The sequence below is a fragment of the Hippoglossus hippoglossus genome, chromosome 23, assembly GCF_009819705.1.
Source record: "Hippoglossus hippoglossus isolate fHipHip1 chromosome 23, fHipHip1.pri, whole genome shotgun sequence".
Lineage (NCBI taxonomy): Eukaryota > Metazoa > Chordata > Actinopteri > Pleuronectiformes > Pleuronectidae > Hippoglossus > Hippoglossus hippoglossus.
This window is the reverse complement of record NC_047173.1, coordinates 5,923,308-5,935,392: the sequence shown is the minus strand read 5'-3', so window position 1 is coordinate 5,935,392 and position 12,085 is coordinate 5,923,308. Positions and strand designations below refer to the sequence as shown.

At 43.2% G+C, this 12,085-nt stretch overlaps 2 protein-coding genes across 2 annotated transcripts in view; one reads left to right on the top strand and one right to left on the bottom strand.

Moving 5' to 3' along the window:
- Positions 1-3,229, bottom strand: part of arl1 (ADP-ribosylation factor-like 1) — a 4,497-nt gene extending 1,268 nt beyond the window's left edge. Inside the window, exons 1-5 of the mRNA XM_034578915.1 lie at positions 2,343-3,229; positions 1,662-1,799; positions 897-978; positions 471-582; positions 42-220 (exon numbers count right to left, since the gene is read on the bottom strand). Of these exons, the coding sequence (XP_034434806.1) occupies positions 42-220; positions 471-582; positions 897-978; positions 1,662-1,799; positions 2,343-2,346 (515 nt within the window). The 5' untranslated portion in view covers positions 2,347-3,229. The remainder of the gene's footprint in view (positions 1-41; positions 221-470; positions 583-896; positions 979-1,661; positions 1,800-2,342) is intronic.
- LOC117757621 (DENN domain-containing protein 11-like) lies at positions 3,055-12,085 on the top strand. The gene is made up of 9 exons (XM_034578913.1): positions 3,055-3,451; positions 5,743-5,842; positions 6,035-6,193; positions 9,024-9,180; positions 9,290-9,428; positions 9,588-9,719; positions 9,848-9,998; positions 10,233-10,301; positions 11,030-12,085. Exons 1-9 carry the CDS (start codon positions 3,055-3,057, stop codon positions 11,223-11,225), a joined length of 1,500 nt encoding a protein of 499 aa, XP_034434804.1. The 3' UTR covers positions 11,226-12,085.

Below are 12,085 nucleotides of genomic sequence, written 5' to 3'. Positions count from 1 at the left end.
AACCGGCACTCCTAATATAGTATAGTAATAGTAAAGCCTACCATTCCATTGCCTCATCCAGGCCTACGCCCTTTGTGGCCGAGGTCTTGAAGATCTGCCACTTTCTGTCTTTGAGGGCGGGGAGGCCAAGAGAGTTCGCCACCTCGGTGGGTGTCATCGACCCATCCATGTCCTGCTTGTTGGCAAACACCACCAGGATCGCTTTCTTCAGCTCCTCCTCCTGGACAAAGATGCAGAAGCCACAAAATTACATTCCCAAAAGTATTTACAAATTTACAGATCTTTCAAAAAAGCAAGTCAAGTCCTAGATTTGCCAATTGGCAGCACTGAATGCAAGTAGCCAATAACTTCATGGAATTGTTCACTCTGAACCCAAGTGCATCACTGGCACAATGATTCTCTGATGAAATATATTCACATCTGACTTGGTGCAGTGCATTTTGCTTGTAGTGGAGAGTTGGTGCTCTTACCTCTAACATGGCCACCAGCTCAGACTTGGATATGCCCATCCTGTCGCGGTCGTTGCTGTCCACGACGTAGATGACCGCGTCTGTGTTTGAGTAATAACATCGCCAGTAGGGCCTGTGGATCGGAGGGAGGAGAAGAATGTGAGAAAGGAGGAGCGGTCCATCAAAGAGCGAGTGGTGAGTGTTAAAATGTGATGTGAAAATAGGTTAAATTAACAAAACTGAGTAACGTTAATGATTACATGATTGTGTACAATATCGAAAATCTCAAATGTGCTGTAGGAAAACTTGATTCGTCTGTTTATACCCAGACTCCTTAGTGCTGACAGAGCAAACAGCTGTTTAGAGCTACTTTCTTGCTCCATATTAATTAATTTCCTCTCATTCACACACTCCTGGGAGCTGCAATCTGCTACTTCCTCCACCTACCTGATACTAGTCTGTCCTCCCAGATCCCACACCTGGAACCTCAGGTTCTTGTATGTGACTGTCTCGACGTTGAAGCCGATTGCTGTGAGGAGAGAAAGTTTCCAATTGCAGTGAGGACACAGAACACGAGCCGGATTCTAATCACCATGAAGTATAAACATTTCATATATGTATTTTGAAGAGGACGTTATCAAACCCTTAGGACGCAGAAATGAGGCTTGAGATTTTACAGTTTAACCATAAAATGTATTAAAAATAACTAAATAAAAAGTAAACATATAGCATTAGCAGCTGTCAAACCTGCCCATGCACATCTTTTAGGTCTTTGTGATTTTCATTACTCTTATTCAACATATGACCTATATTTATATACGTCTCTATTTCAATGTTTACAGTGTTACGGTTCAATTATATTTGTTCTTCTCGCAGATTCCCTTATGTGAAGGGGTTGATGTTATCACTGCAGTCTCTATGAGCTGCAACTTAATTTGTTGCATTAGATCCGGTTCAACTTGTTTTTCCCTACAGCTCAAGATTGTATTGTGTTCAAACAGGAATGTTGACCTGACGAGTTATTTGTGTTTGACAAGCCTGGGACGGCATTTAACAGCCAGTTGGCTGATCTATGCCAATCATTCTTTAATTACTGTACATGCAGAGTTTGTGCAATTTAAAAAAAAAAAAAAAAAAAAAAAAAAAAAATCAAATGATGTGTAAGACAAGGACAGAAATACAGAAACCAGACTAGGGCAAAGTGCTACATACTGGGGATGGTGGTGACCACCTCTCCAACCTGTAGCCGATACAGGATGGTGGTTTTTCCTGCACCGTCCAAACCAAGGATCAGAATCCTCATCTCCCTGGTGCCAAAAAGGCCTGAGAAGAGATTAGAGAAGAAACCACCTGGAGAGAAAACACACACACAGACGTTCAATGCAGAGAAAAGTAGATCTTGATTTGTGGATGGATAGAAAATGCACATTAGATCATTTATGAACTAATGTGCATACAATATTATCTAATACGTCTGAATGACAAGTACAATCCAAGAGTGAAGGCTAACAATTCTCAGCGAGTGTCACTCAGGGGGTTGAGCAAGTTAGCCGAGGTTAGCTTAGCTACAGTAGCCATGTCAGGATGGAACTGACTGGAAACTGTCAAGTTACTCTCTTGACAATAACGTGTAACTGTTTAAAACCAGCTTAGACAAATAGATTATATAGAAATGTGAAGGAAACGGCTCACACCTAAACACCAGGGATGAAAGAAAACATACGGCATATACTGTAAGTTGCTAATGTTAGCTAGCTAGCTAGCTGGCAGCAGTCGAACTGCGCGTTAAGTGAAGCCAGCTGAAGAAACCCGGTAGCTAATGATTCACACATGTATGATAAAGAAGAAGAACGACAAATGCACGTTGTATCAACTATTCATTCAAACACTGACCCATTTTGACGAGGCTGAGCTCCTTGGATCAGAAATGCAGGTGCAAGACAAACACCTTCTTCTTCTTCCGTGTGGTTGACGTGTCGCTGGACGACGTCACCCACTCTGCCTTATATTTTGTTCCGCAACATTCGACACATTCCAAGTGACCTGTTAAACTATGAGAGTGAGCCACGGTTGCAGATAAAATTAATTTAATATATTCTGATAGTGCAGAACAGAATATTGATCTTCTATGTTATTTTGTATCTATGATTTCTGGGTGCAACGCTCTTATTAAAACGTTCATCTTTTTATCGAAAGTGCGGCTCGTAAAAAATGCGATCAGCCCGACGCTGTAGTTCGGGGTGCATTCAAGAAGCTGAAACGGATCCGTGTTCTGTGGTGTTCCACAGCTGCTCTTTAGAAGCGGAGGGGCCGTGACAGTGGCGGCTGAGGTGTGTTGAATGCAGCCTCCATTAGACGAAGCCTTCTCTGAGCAGCATCACATTAATGATCGCTCCACACTGGACAGAATTAAAAGCTGGAGGAGAGAAGCTGCTCCGCTAAACGCCACATTTGATGCTTTATTCCGCCGTTCTGAACAGTTTATAGTGATAATGCGGGACCTGTTCTGAGCGGCGATCATCCACGGGTGGATCTGGCGCCCGTCAGCGGCTGATACATCATTTACGATCCGCGGTGAGCCCGACGAGGCGGGACCGCCGACAGGATGGTGGAGCGGTCGGACCGAGCCCCGCTGCTGGACTGGGAGGAGGTTCCGTGCGCGGAGAAGCCCGGCGGCGCGTCGCCGGCTCCCGCCAAGGAGCGACTGGCGAGCCCCTCCAACAGCCGCGCCAGCCCGGGATGCTCCGCGCCGGTGTTTGGGTGGAGCAGCGGTCCGGGGGGTCCCGCTCCCTGCAGGTCCGTCTCTGGCTCAGACGGCTGCGGCACCCCGCCCACGACCTCCGGCGCCCCAGCGGGCAGGGATGAGGGGCTGCAACCCGACGAGGACGGGTGTCTGTCGGACTCGGAACCCGGGGAGCTGTCGCTGGAGGACAGGATGGTGAAATGGGAGGAGAAGGACCAGATTGTGTCGGTTTTTGTGGTCGCGTTCAACACCAGATCAGGTGAGACACAAATCTGCATCATTTCATTACGAATGCATCATGGAATTACATAGAAAATGTAGTGAAATAATGATGTTTACACACATAAAAGGGATCAAATAGATGGAGCCTGCCTCAGTCAGATCGTCTGTCTGATGATCGGCTGCATGTTTGTACCAAGTCTGCAGAGCCTCTCTCCTACAGGTGTGGCTCTGCCTGACCCGGCCATAAGTTTACGGACACCATTAAAGAGCCATGTCATCCTCTGGAGCCTCACTCCACATCAGACATGTCACAATGACAGGGGGGGGGGGGGGGGGGGGGGGGGGGGGGGGGGTTCAGTGATGCAAATCCACCAGCTCCTGGATTCTGCAGAGCTGCCCTATACATTTTTAATGAGGGGCACTTTGAGGACAGGATGAAACACTAGCCAATCAAGATACCTGCAACGTAAGAATCATATAGGATGGTGGAGGAAAAGATGGCTGGATGGCACAGGAGATGTCCTGCAGGGTGGAGCTGGGTACTGTGTGCTGCAGAATGTCAGACTATAGGAGATCAGGAGGATGATCTGCTTTTAATGATGCTTTATATAAAATGTGTGTTTGTCTCTGAGAGTGTCATGAATCTTCCATCATCGCTGACACCGTGTAGTCTGATCGTGGATGTGAATCAAAGGCCTGAATTCGAAGCAAACACAGACGAGGCTCCAGGTAGATCAGCTGAATCAATTCCTGATCTGTACACTCGATGCTGTTACCATGGAGCTTTCAGTCCGCTAACGAGCTGGTGCCACACCAAATGCCGCCCAAATGTTAATTGTAAAGGAAGGATGGTAACAGTTGGTGCAAATGTATGTGTAAGATTTCACCCAAAAAACATGATATATTGCAAGATATGGACTAATAACCTGCTTATTCCACACAGGAAGCACAAGTTCTGCTCATTTAAAGGAAAAAGACAAATTACATATTCTTTTTTTATTAGAAAGTAGATATGTGTTCCCAGGCATCCTGAATAATCTGGAAATTTTTAGAGGAGTTTTGATTAAATTGATTGGACTGGAAATTGATTAAAATTACAAAATTAAATATTGTAATTATAATTATAATCAAATTGTCCTGGAATTTTTATTTGATTTGATTTTAGCCCCTTACATAAACTTCAGATTGTGTTTTGTTTGAAATTCAACCCACTGTTGGTAAGAAGCTGTGCAGTATTAAAGGAAGGCCCTCTCATGTAACTCTCCTGGCTCCGAGAGGTTCATGAAACAACACATTTCAATATTACCTGTTAAACAACCCTTCGATGGGGAATTCAATATTTTGAAATTGTTATAGAGGTACAGCATTGTCATTTTTTGGTCAAACTTTGAAGTTGATATGTGTATAAGTATTTTCAAGTAAAATGTTCACAACAAATGTTGCACAGGGAGTAATGATGGATGTTGCTATCACCTGTAATGGAATCTCTCAATCATGAACCCTGCATTATTCACAGAAAGGAGGTTAAATGTATCAGTACTAAGCTTTCTGTTAAATTCTATGACCATTTTTGAGCAATTGTTCCCCTGAATTCCTGAATAGAAAGAGAGGAAACCTTGAGTAGATTTGACAGGATATGAGAAGAAAAAAGGCTCATAGTTGAAACTTGAACATTCAACTTTATAAATCTTTGCACCTTTAATAATGATTTAATAATAAGTCTGACAAAATATTGGTTTCAAGATCATTTCTTACAGACTTAAGTGAAGAATCCAGATGCATCACAAATCAGAGCAAATCGTCCTGTGCTTTATTTGACATCAACCCATTTTTTAGCAGTGGCAGTTTAATGAGGGTCTGTCTGCACAGTGAACACCTGCAGCACTGCACAATACTTTCAGCTCGCTACTTCAAGTCAATCTCAGCTGTCAAATGGGCAGTAGAGCGTCTGTGGTGTTCAGCTGCAGGTGCTCACACGGTCTCAGTGGATGATACAGACCTGCAGCCTTAATTAGAAAAAGACTAATATACTCACATCTCTGCAGGAACTCCACAGACTGATATTTGTAGCTAATGATTAGATTGAAAAAAACCCGCACATGCTGAGTCACCGTCTCTGTGTCCCTGCCTCTATCAGACCTTATTTGCTCAGCTGCCGCCCGAGCGTCACTCCTCAACCGACACAATGGATTCTGAAGAATGAATCCAGCTCCATGAAAAAGGAAATTGAATTATGATACGTTCACTGTCTGTTTGTGTAGCAGCTTGCATGTGTGTTTTATTAGTATCTCTTATTATCTCTGTGTGTGTGTGTGGTGTGTGTGATAGGAAACATGCTGGAGTGGTGTCTGCCCAAAGACATGGACCTGGAGGGAGTGGAGTTCAAGGCCATCGCCAGCGGCTCCCACCGAGTCACCACAGACTTTATGTAAGTATGTGTGTGTATGCAAACAAGCAGGTGGAGGGCGCTAATTGTGAGTATTGGGATGCGGCCCCATGTTTCCCTTCTGGCAGGACAGAACGTCACATAGTGCTGCCTGCCTGGCACAGCCATCTGGCAGGTTCTCTGCCTTTCTTGACTCATGCTTTCTTCCGTCTCTCTCTCCCCCTGCGTCCACAGATACTTCCGGAAGGGCCACTACTTCGGCCTGGCCTGCTTTGCCAACATGGCGGTGGAGAGCACGGTGGAGAGGGGGGCGAGGATGAAGTCGGTGGGGATCCTGTCTCCTTCCTACACGCTGCTCTACCGCTACATGAGCTTCCTGGAGCACCAGGTCAGGTAAGAAGATCAACAGAGTCGACTCTGCACTTTTTATTTATCACATCATGTATCACATTTGATACAAATTAAAATCAATGTCATCTTTATAGGTTTGTGCCATATACTGTATTTTCACTTGACTTGCACTAGTATACAATGTTTTTTAATATATGTATGGTATTAGTTTTATCCATCCATCCATCCATCCATGTCTGTTCATACATTTCAAATTATGTCTATCTATCTATCTATCTATCTATCTTATAATTTGTTGGCGTTATTTGACCAAAAATATAATATAATATAAAATATAATTTATTTTTCTGTATTTGGAAAAATATTTATTTGTTTGGAACATGTTAAAGGTCCACTGTTTACGATAGAGGTGAAACGGATCTATTGGCAGAAATTGAATACAAAATAATCCTATTGATGCTTTCACTAGTGTGTTTCATCTAAATTGTATGAATTGTTGTTTTCTTTACCCTAGAATGGGCCCTTTTATATTGAAATACTTTATATTTACATTGGGAGCAGGTCCTCTCTACGGAGGCCGCCATGTTTTTTACAGCAGCCAGACTGGACAAACTAAAAACCTTTTGAGTTTTTATGACAACTGAAGACTACCACAGGTTCTCTCTCATGTTTGGAAGGGGAGGGTGAGGTGAAGGGTATTCAGCTGCAACATGCAACTTCACCACTAGATGTCACTAAATTCTACTCACTGAACCTTTAAAACTAAATATATGAATGAGACAACAGGAATAGAACTGTGATTGTGTCATAAAAAATATGACACATATTGTGGCCAACAACAACTTGAGAATCCTCATCAAAATTGCCAGTCTCAACTTGGGCAAACTTGGGCAGTCAAACGCCATCAGAGGTTGACTTCTTTATTTGATTACACTTGAACGCACCATTCTGTGTGAAAATAAAATGCGTAGATCTAATGACTCTGCCCTCTTTGTATTTTACCTCGTATGCTGAACCTAGATGTAAAATACTTCAATCTCTTTTCCAAACGAGGTTGAGATAATAGTTGTTGGGATGTTTTTCTCTTCCTGACAACATTGATCTCCTCCAGTCACAACTCACCTCCATTATCCTCTCACCCCATTCATTCTCTTGCTGGTCTGTGCACTTCAGTGCTACATCTGAAGTTTTGTCACACTTTCTCTTCAGTGGCCTTTTAAACACAGCCCTCTCTATGTCCAGTACCCCCCCCCCCCCCTGTCTCGCCCTGATCTCCCTCTTTTCCCCCTTCACACAGTTCCCACTCTCTCTCTCACGGTCATGCTCCTCACTCATCATTCCCCGCGTGGTTCGCTCCAGATTCCCCATCTGCTGACTGCCATGCCAACGTCTGTTTCTTATATAAAGGGCTCTCTGTTGCTCTCGGAGGTGATTAAGATGTTCAGGGATTTATGGAGACTTTCACCCTTTTTTCTCTTTTTCGCTCTATCCCTCTTTTTTCTTCGCCTAAATATTTGTCTTCTCTTGGTACCTGCAGCCAATGGAACTGTTTTTTTACAAAGAAAGCCTCATTATGCCGATCAGTGAACATGGAGGTGGCAGGGTTCATGGCCTATACCTCAGCCAGCCACCAGGGGGCAATCAAGACACTTGGGCTTCACTTTTGAGTGATCCTCGTACATCCTTATGTGCAGTCTATGGTGTCTAATAATTGGAATGTAAAGCTTGTACATGCACAACAGTATACTTGGAATATTTGGCTCATCTTTTGTATTTCTGTCTTCACCTCAGTTCACTGTGAAATAGAGGAAGTGGTAATCCATGTGTTTGATGCGTTTGAATTTTATTATACAGGATGCTCTGTCAGGATGTTTGAAAAAAATGATCCTGTAGGAAATTAAACATTGAATAACTAAACATGAAGCGAACTAAACCTGTTTCCTAATCTTTTAATCTTTTCTATCTTTTCTTTTTACCTCATGGCTGTTTGTCCCTTCTCTTTACATTAAAATGAGTTGGGTGTGGATGTTGGATTGTAGTTGTAGTTTACTTTTTTGAAAATCCTAAATATAATATTTATATATTTAAAGTGGCATTGAGTTGGCCCCTTAGGCTTTTCAAAATTGTGATCGGAAATTGTATGACATTGTATAGACTAAACAACCAATTTGAAAAATACCTCACAAGAGAATCACCGGTGGATGTAATAGTTAGTTAGTTTCCTAAATGCACACTTGATTATTTTGTGTCACATTTCTGCAGCCACAGTCTGTGTGTAGCAGTGTTGTGCAGCTCCAGTAGTTTTCTCAGTCTGTCATCCAGGCCACTGCATATGGATGGAAGCTGAATTCAGTCCAGTCTGTTGTAACTGGCCGACGGTTTCCAGGCCACAGATTCATTTGTATGACAAAGGGCTGCCGATGATGATTTGTTTCAACAATAACACTGTCTGGATTAATTAGTAACTGTTAAACACACATACACCACACTTTACTTCTCCTGTTTGAAATCTAAAGGGCTCTCAGTGATGAAGATGAGTTTACTCTTCATGATGTATACATCAGAAGGCTGTTGTTGCCTTAGTAACCACTCCAACAATTCATTTTATCACTGTTTTTTATTTTCATTTGTATAAAGCAAACAATATATGAACAATATCTTTCATCTCAAGTGTAGTGCCTCTTGTGGTGGTTTCCACTGGAGCACAGTTACCTTGCAACTGCAACTTAGGTGATGTTTAATGTGTCTTTAGTGCACCATGCTGTGTATGTCCATTCTATAATAAGTTTATTAAATTAGGATGTATATGTGTTTATCTTGTTTCCACTGTTACTGCCTCTTCTCACTCTCGTTATCTTGTCTCTCGCCTCAGGCTCCAACTCCAGACCCCGGGCCACTACTCCCCTCTCGAGGCCTTTTATGAGGACAAGAGAGCACTCCTGCCCCCTAGTGGAGATGCTGTTGTTACTGCATGTCCAGCCATTGCCTGGGGAGCTGCACTCAACCACAGTATGCACCCTGAGATGAAGGTAGGAGGAGATTTTCCCATCTTGATTCCAACCAGCTGTTGTCTCTGACCTGAGTGTGTTCATGCGTTATACAACTCATTGACCTTGAGTGCCTCTTTGTGTGGACCAGATCACCCACCCCGCAGGCTGCATGTCCCAGTTCATCCGCTTCTTTGGCGAGCAGATCATGGTGCTGTGGAAACTGGCTCTCCTCCGCAGACGCATCCTCATCTTCTCCCCTCCTCCCGTGGGAGTGGTCTGCTACAGGGGTGAGAAACACGGTTCTGTGTTTGAACAGAAGTTAAATGACAGTGTTCGACATTTTTGAAACTAGAAGGGTGATTGGAGAGTGCACATACCCTAACCCTTTTTTTCTCTCCCACACTCGTGCATCATTTGTCTGATTTCGCTCTCTGCCCCCCCCTCAGTGTACGGCTGCTGTTGCCTGGCGAACATCTCCATCCCTGGGGTCAGCACGGCCGTGCCCGAGTTCCGCCCCTTCTTCTACGTTAACGTGGCCGACATCAGCGCCCTGGAGAACGAGCTCTCCTATGTAGCATGTGAGTGGATGCGAGAAACATGCTCAATATTTTTGTAGATAAAGGACTTTTATTATATCAAGTAGCATCTCCAGAGTCTGGAATCTGACAGATCCTGTGTGTGTGTGTGTGTGTGTTTGTACGTGTAGGTACGACTGAGAAGATCTTTGAGGAGAAGAAGGATCTCTATGACGTGTATGTAGACAATCAGAATGTAAAAACCTACAGAGAAGGCCTGAAGCCTCTGCTCCGCCTCAGCACCGCAGATCGGGAGAAATATCGCAAGCTCACAGAGCAGAGGTGTGTGAAACAACATTTACATGAATTACCGGGGTTCTTTTCATTTGAACAATAACTGAATTCTAGAACAAGCAGCTCTATCCTTGCACAACAAAATGCTGATATACACAGATGAATATATGATCTCGACTTTTACAAAGAATGTATAACCAAATAATTGTAGGTAGATCATCACCTGTGCATCACAACTCTAAAGGGACCTGTTAGAAATACAGTGTGTATCTGTGTGTGTAGGCAGATGTTGCTGTACTCCCAGGAGGAGAATGGAGACTGTGTGTCCAGTGAAGAGGATCTCTTTATTCTGTGAGTACAACACGATTCATTAAACCAGCTGGTGAAGCAGAAACTACTGAAACAACTTGTTCTTTTTATGGAACTAAAAATTGAATCTGAGAAGTAATGAGTCTGACCGACTCCACATACCACTCTCATCCTCTGACAGTCTTCTCGGTTATTACGTCTGGTTTCCTGTGCTTTACTCAGGTTATTGCTGCTACTGGTCAGCATGGAGACACATTAAAACTGGAATTTGAACTGGAATGACACTGAGTGGAGCGCATACCTCTGCCAACAGTCCCCTTAAATTTAACCAAGCTGCACCAAATTACAAACACTCAGAGATATTAGTCTCTTAAATGTGCCGGAATTGAACAGTGAAATTACTCTGTCTCAGAATGTTAAAGAAAGTAGTGCTGCAGCTATTGATTATTTTAATAATCGTGTATTCTCTTGATTATTCCACTAATTGATCGAGTCAAATAATCAAAATATATGTTACCCTATTAAATAGAAAAAGTAAATATACAAAAGAGAAAAAAAAGAAATTTCTCTTGAAATAAACAACCAACTGGTTTCCTTTTTTTTTTAATCCAACAATGTGGAAATCTGTCAGTTTTTGTGTAACCCAGCTATCACACCATCAACCCAACAAATAAATGGACAGGGACAAAACATTACCTCATATATATTATATACAGAAAAATTATTTTAAAAACCTGACCCACCTGCTTTCTCATTCTTATCTTTCCCAGGTTCTTCCTGGAGCAGAACAACCGAATTTTCCAGACCCTGAGCGAGGTGGCAGGAAGCCCCGACCCCACCCTGACCCAGGAGAGCGTGAGGGCCATGGGTCTGGATCCTCATGGAGACAGGCTCTTCCTGCTCCACCTGCTGGAGATCTACGGCTACGACACCCTGCTGGTATCGGAACAGCTCTGCTGCAGCTGAGTCAGAGCGGACGGCCCAACAGTTTTTCTGCTTTTCATCACTGCTGGATTGAAAAAGGGAGTTGATCTGCCTCCAGACGACTCCACGTGCTGCACTACTGGCGTCCTGGAGTCTTCAGGACCCTTTGAGCCTCCAGAAACGGTATAACTGATTCTGTTGTTCTCCTTCTCATCACCCAGCTATGGAGATAAACTCACAGCGGAGATGGATTCCTCATTTCACAGCAGGAATAATTCTTTGAGGAACGAGCATTTCATTTGAAGGACAGAAGAGAAGATGTGTAAGATGACGTTCTTGGACCAAACGTGTGCTGATGCTTAATGTTTGAAAGTGAGAGAGAGGCGGTCGTTATGTAAATAATCTTTTTTTTCTCCTTTTGTGTTTAATGCTGTTTTGCTATCCTGGTATCAAGTGCTGGATTTCAACATCCCATTTTAAGCCTCTATATCCAAATCAGGTCAAACCGCCTTCGTCTTCAAGATCCATGTCTGTAACCACTGCTGTTAAAAGTGGAAAACGACCAGTTGATGGATTTGGCTCCTCCAGTCTTTTCATGTAACGTCAAGATGAGAGTTTTTTCTTTAACCTGTGCTGAAACCAAATCAGTTTTTCTAATGATGTCCAACAGGTAAAGGCAGGTAGAGATGGCTCTGTACACTCTGTCAGCTGGGATCTCAGAATTAGCTGTTACAGAGTCAGAACAATGTTTAGTGTTTTTCTCAGAGGTCCAGCTTTTTCAGCTCATAGACACGAACTTGATTTTGAACAGCAATCATGCGGCCAAGTGCAGAAGAGATCTTGTTTTAAGCATAAGGTATTTTTAACTCCTTCAACAGTAAAACTAGAGGGTATCTCAATGT

Excerpts from the sequence above, each read along its gene's own strand:
- LOC117757621 (XM_034578913.1), top strand. The coding sequence starts at position 3,055 with ATGGTGGAGCGGTCGGACCGAGCCCCGCTGCTGGACTGGGAGGAGGTT. Across the intron at positions 5,843-6,034 it reads CGAGTCACCACAGACTTTAT|ATACTTCCGGAAGGGCCACT; the intron begins GTAAGTATGTGT and ends CTGCGTCCACAG. Across the intron at positions 9,429-9,587 it reads GGGAGTGGTCTGCTACAGGG|TGTACGGCTGCTGTTGCCTG; the intron begins GTGAGAAACACG and ends CCCCCCCCTCAG.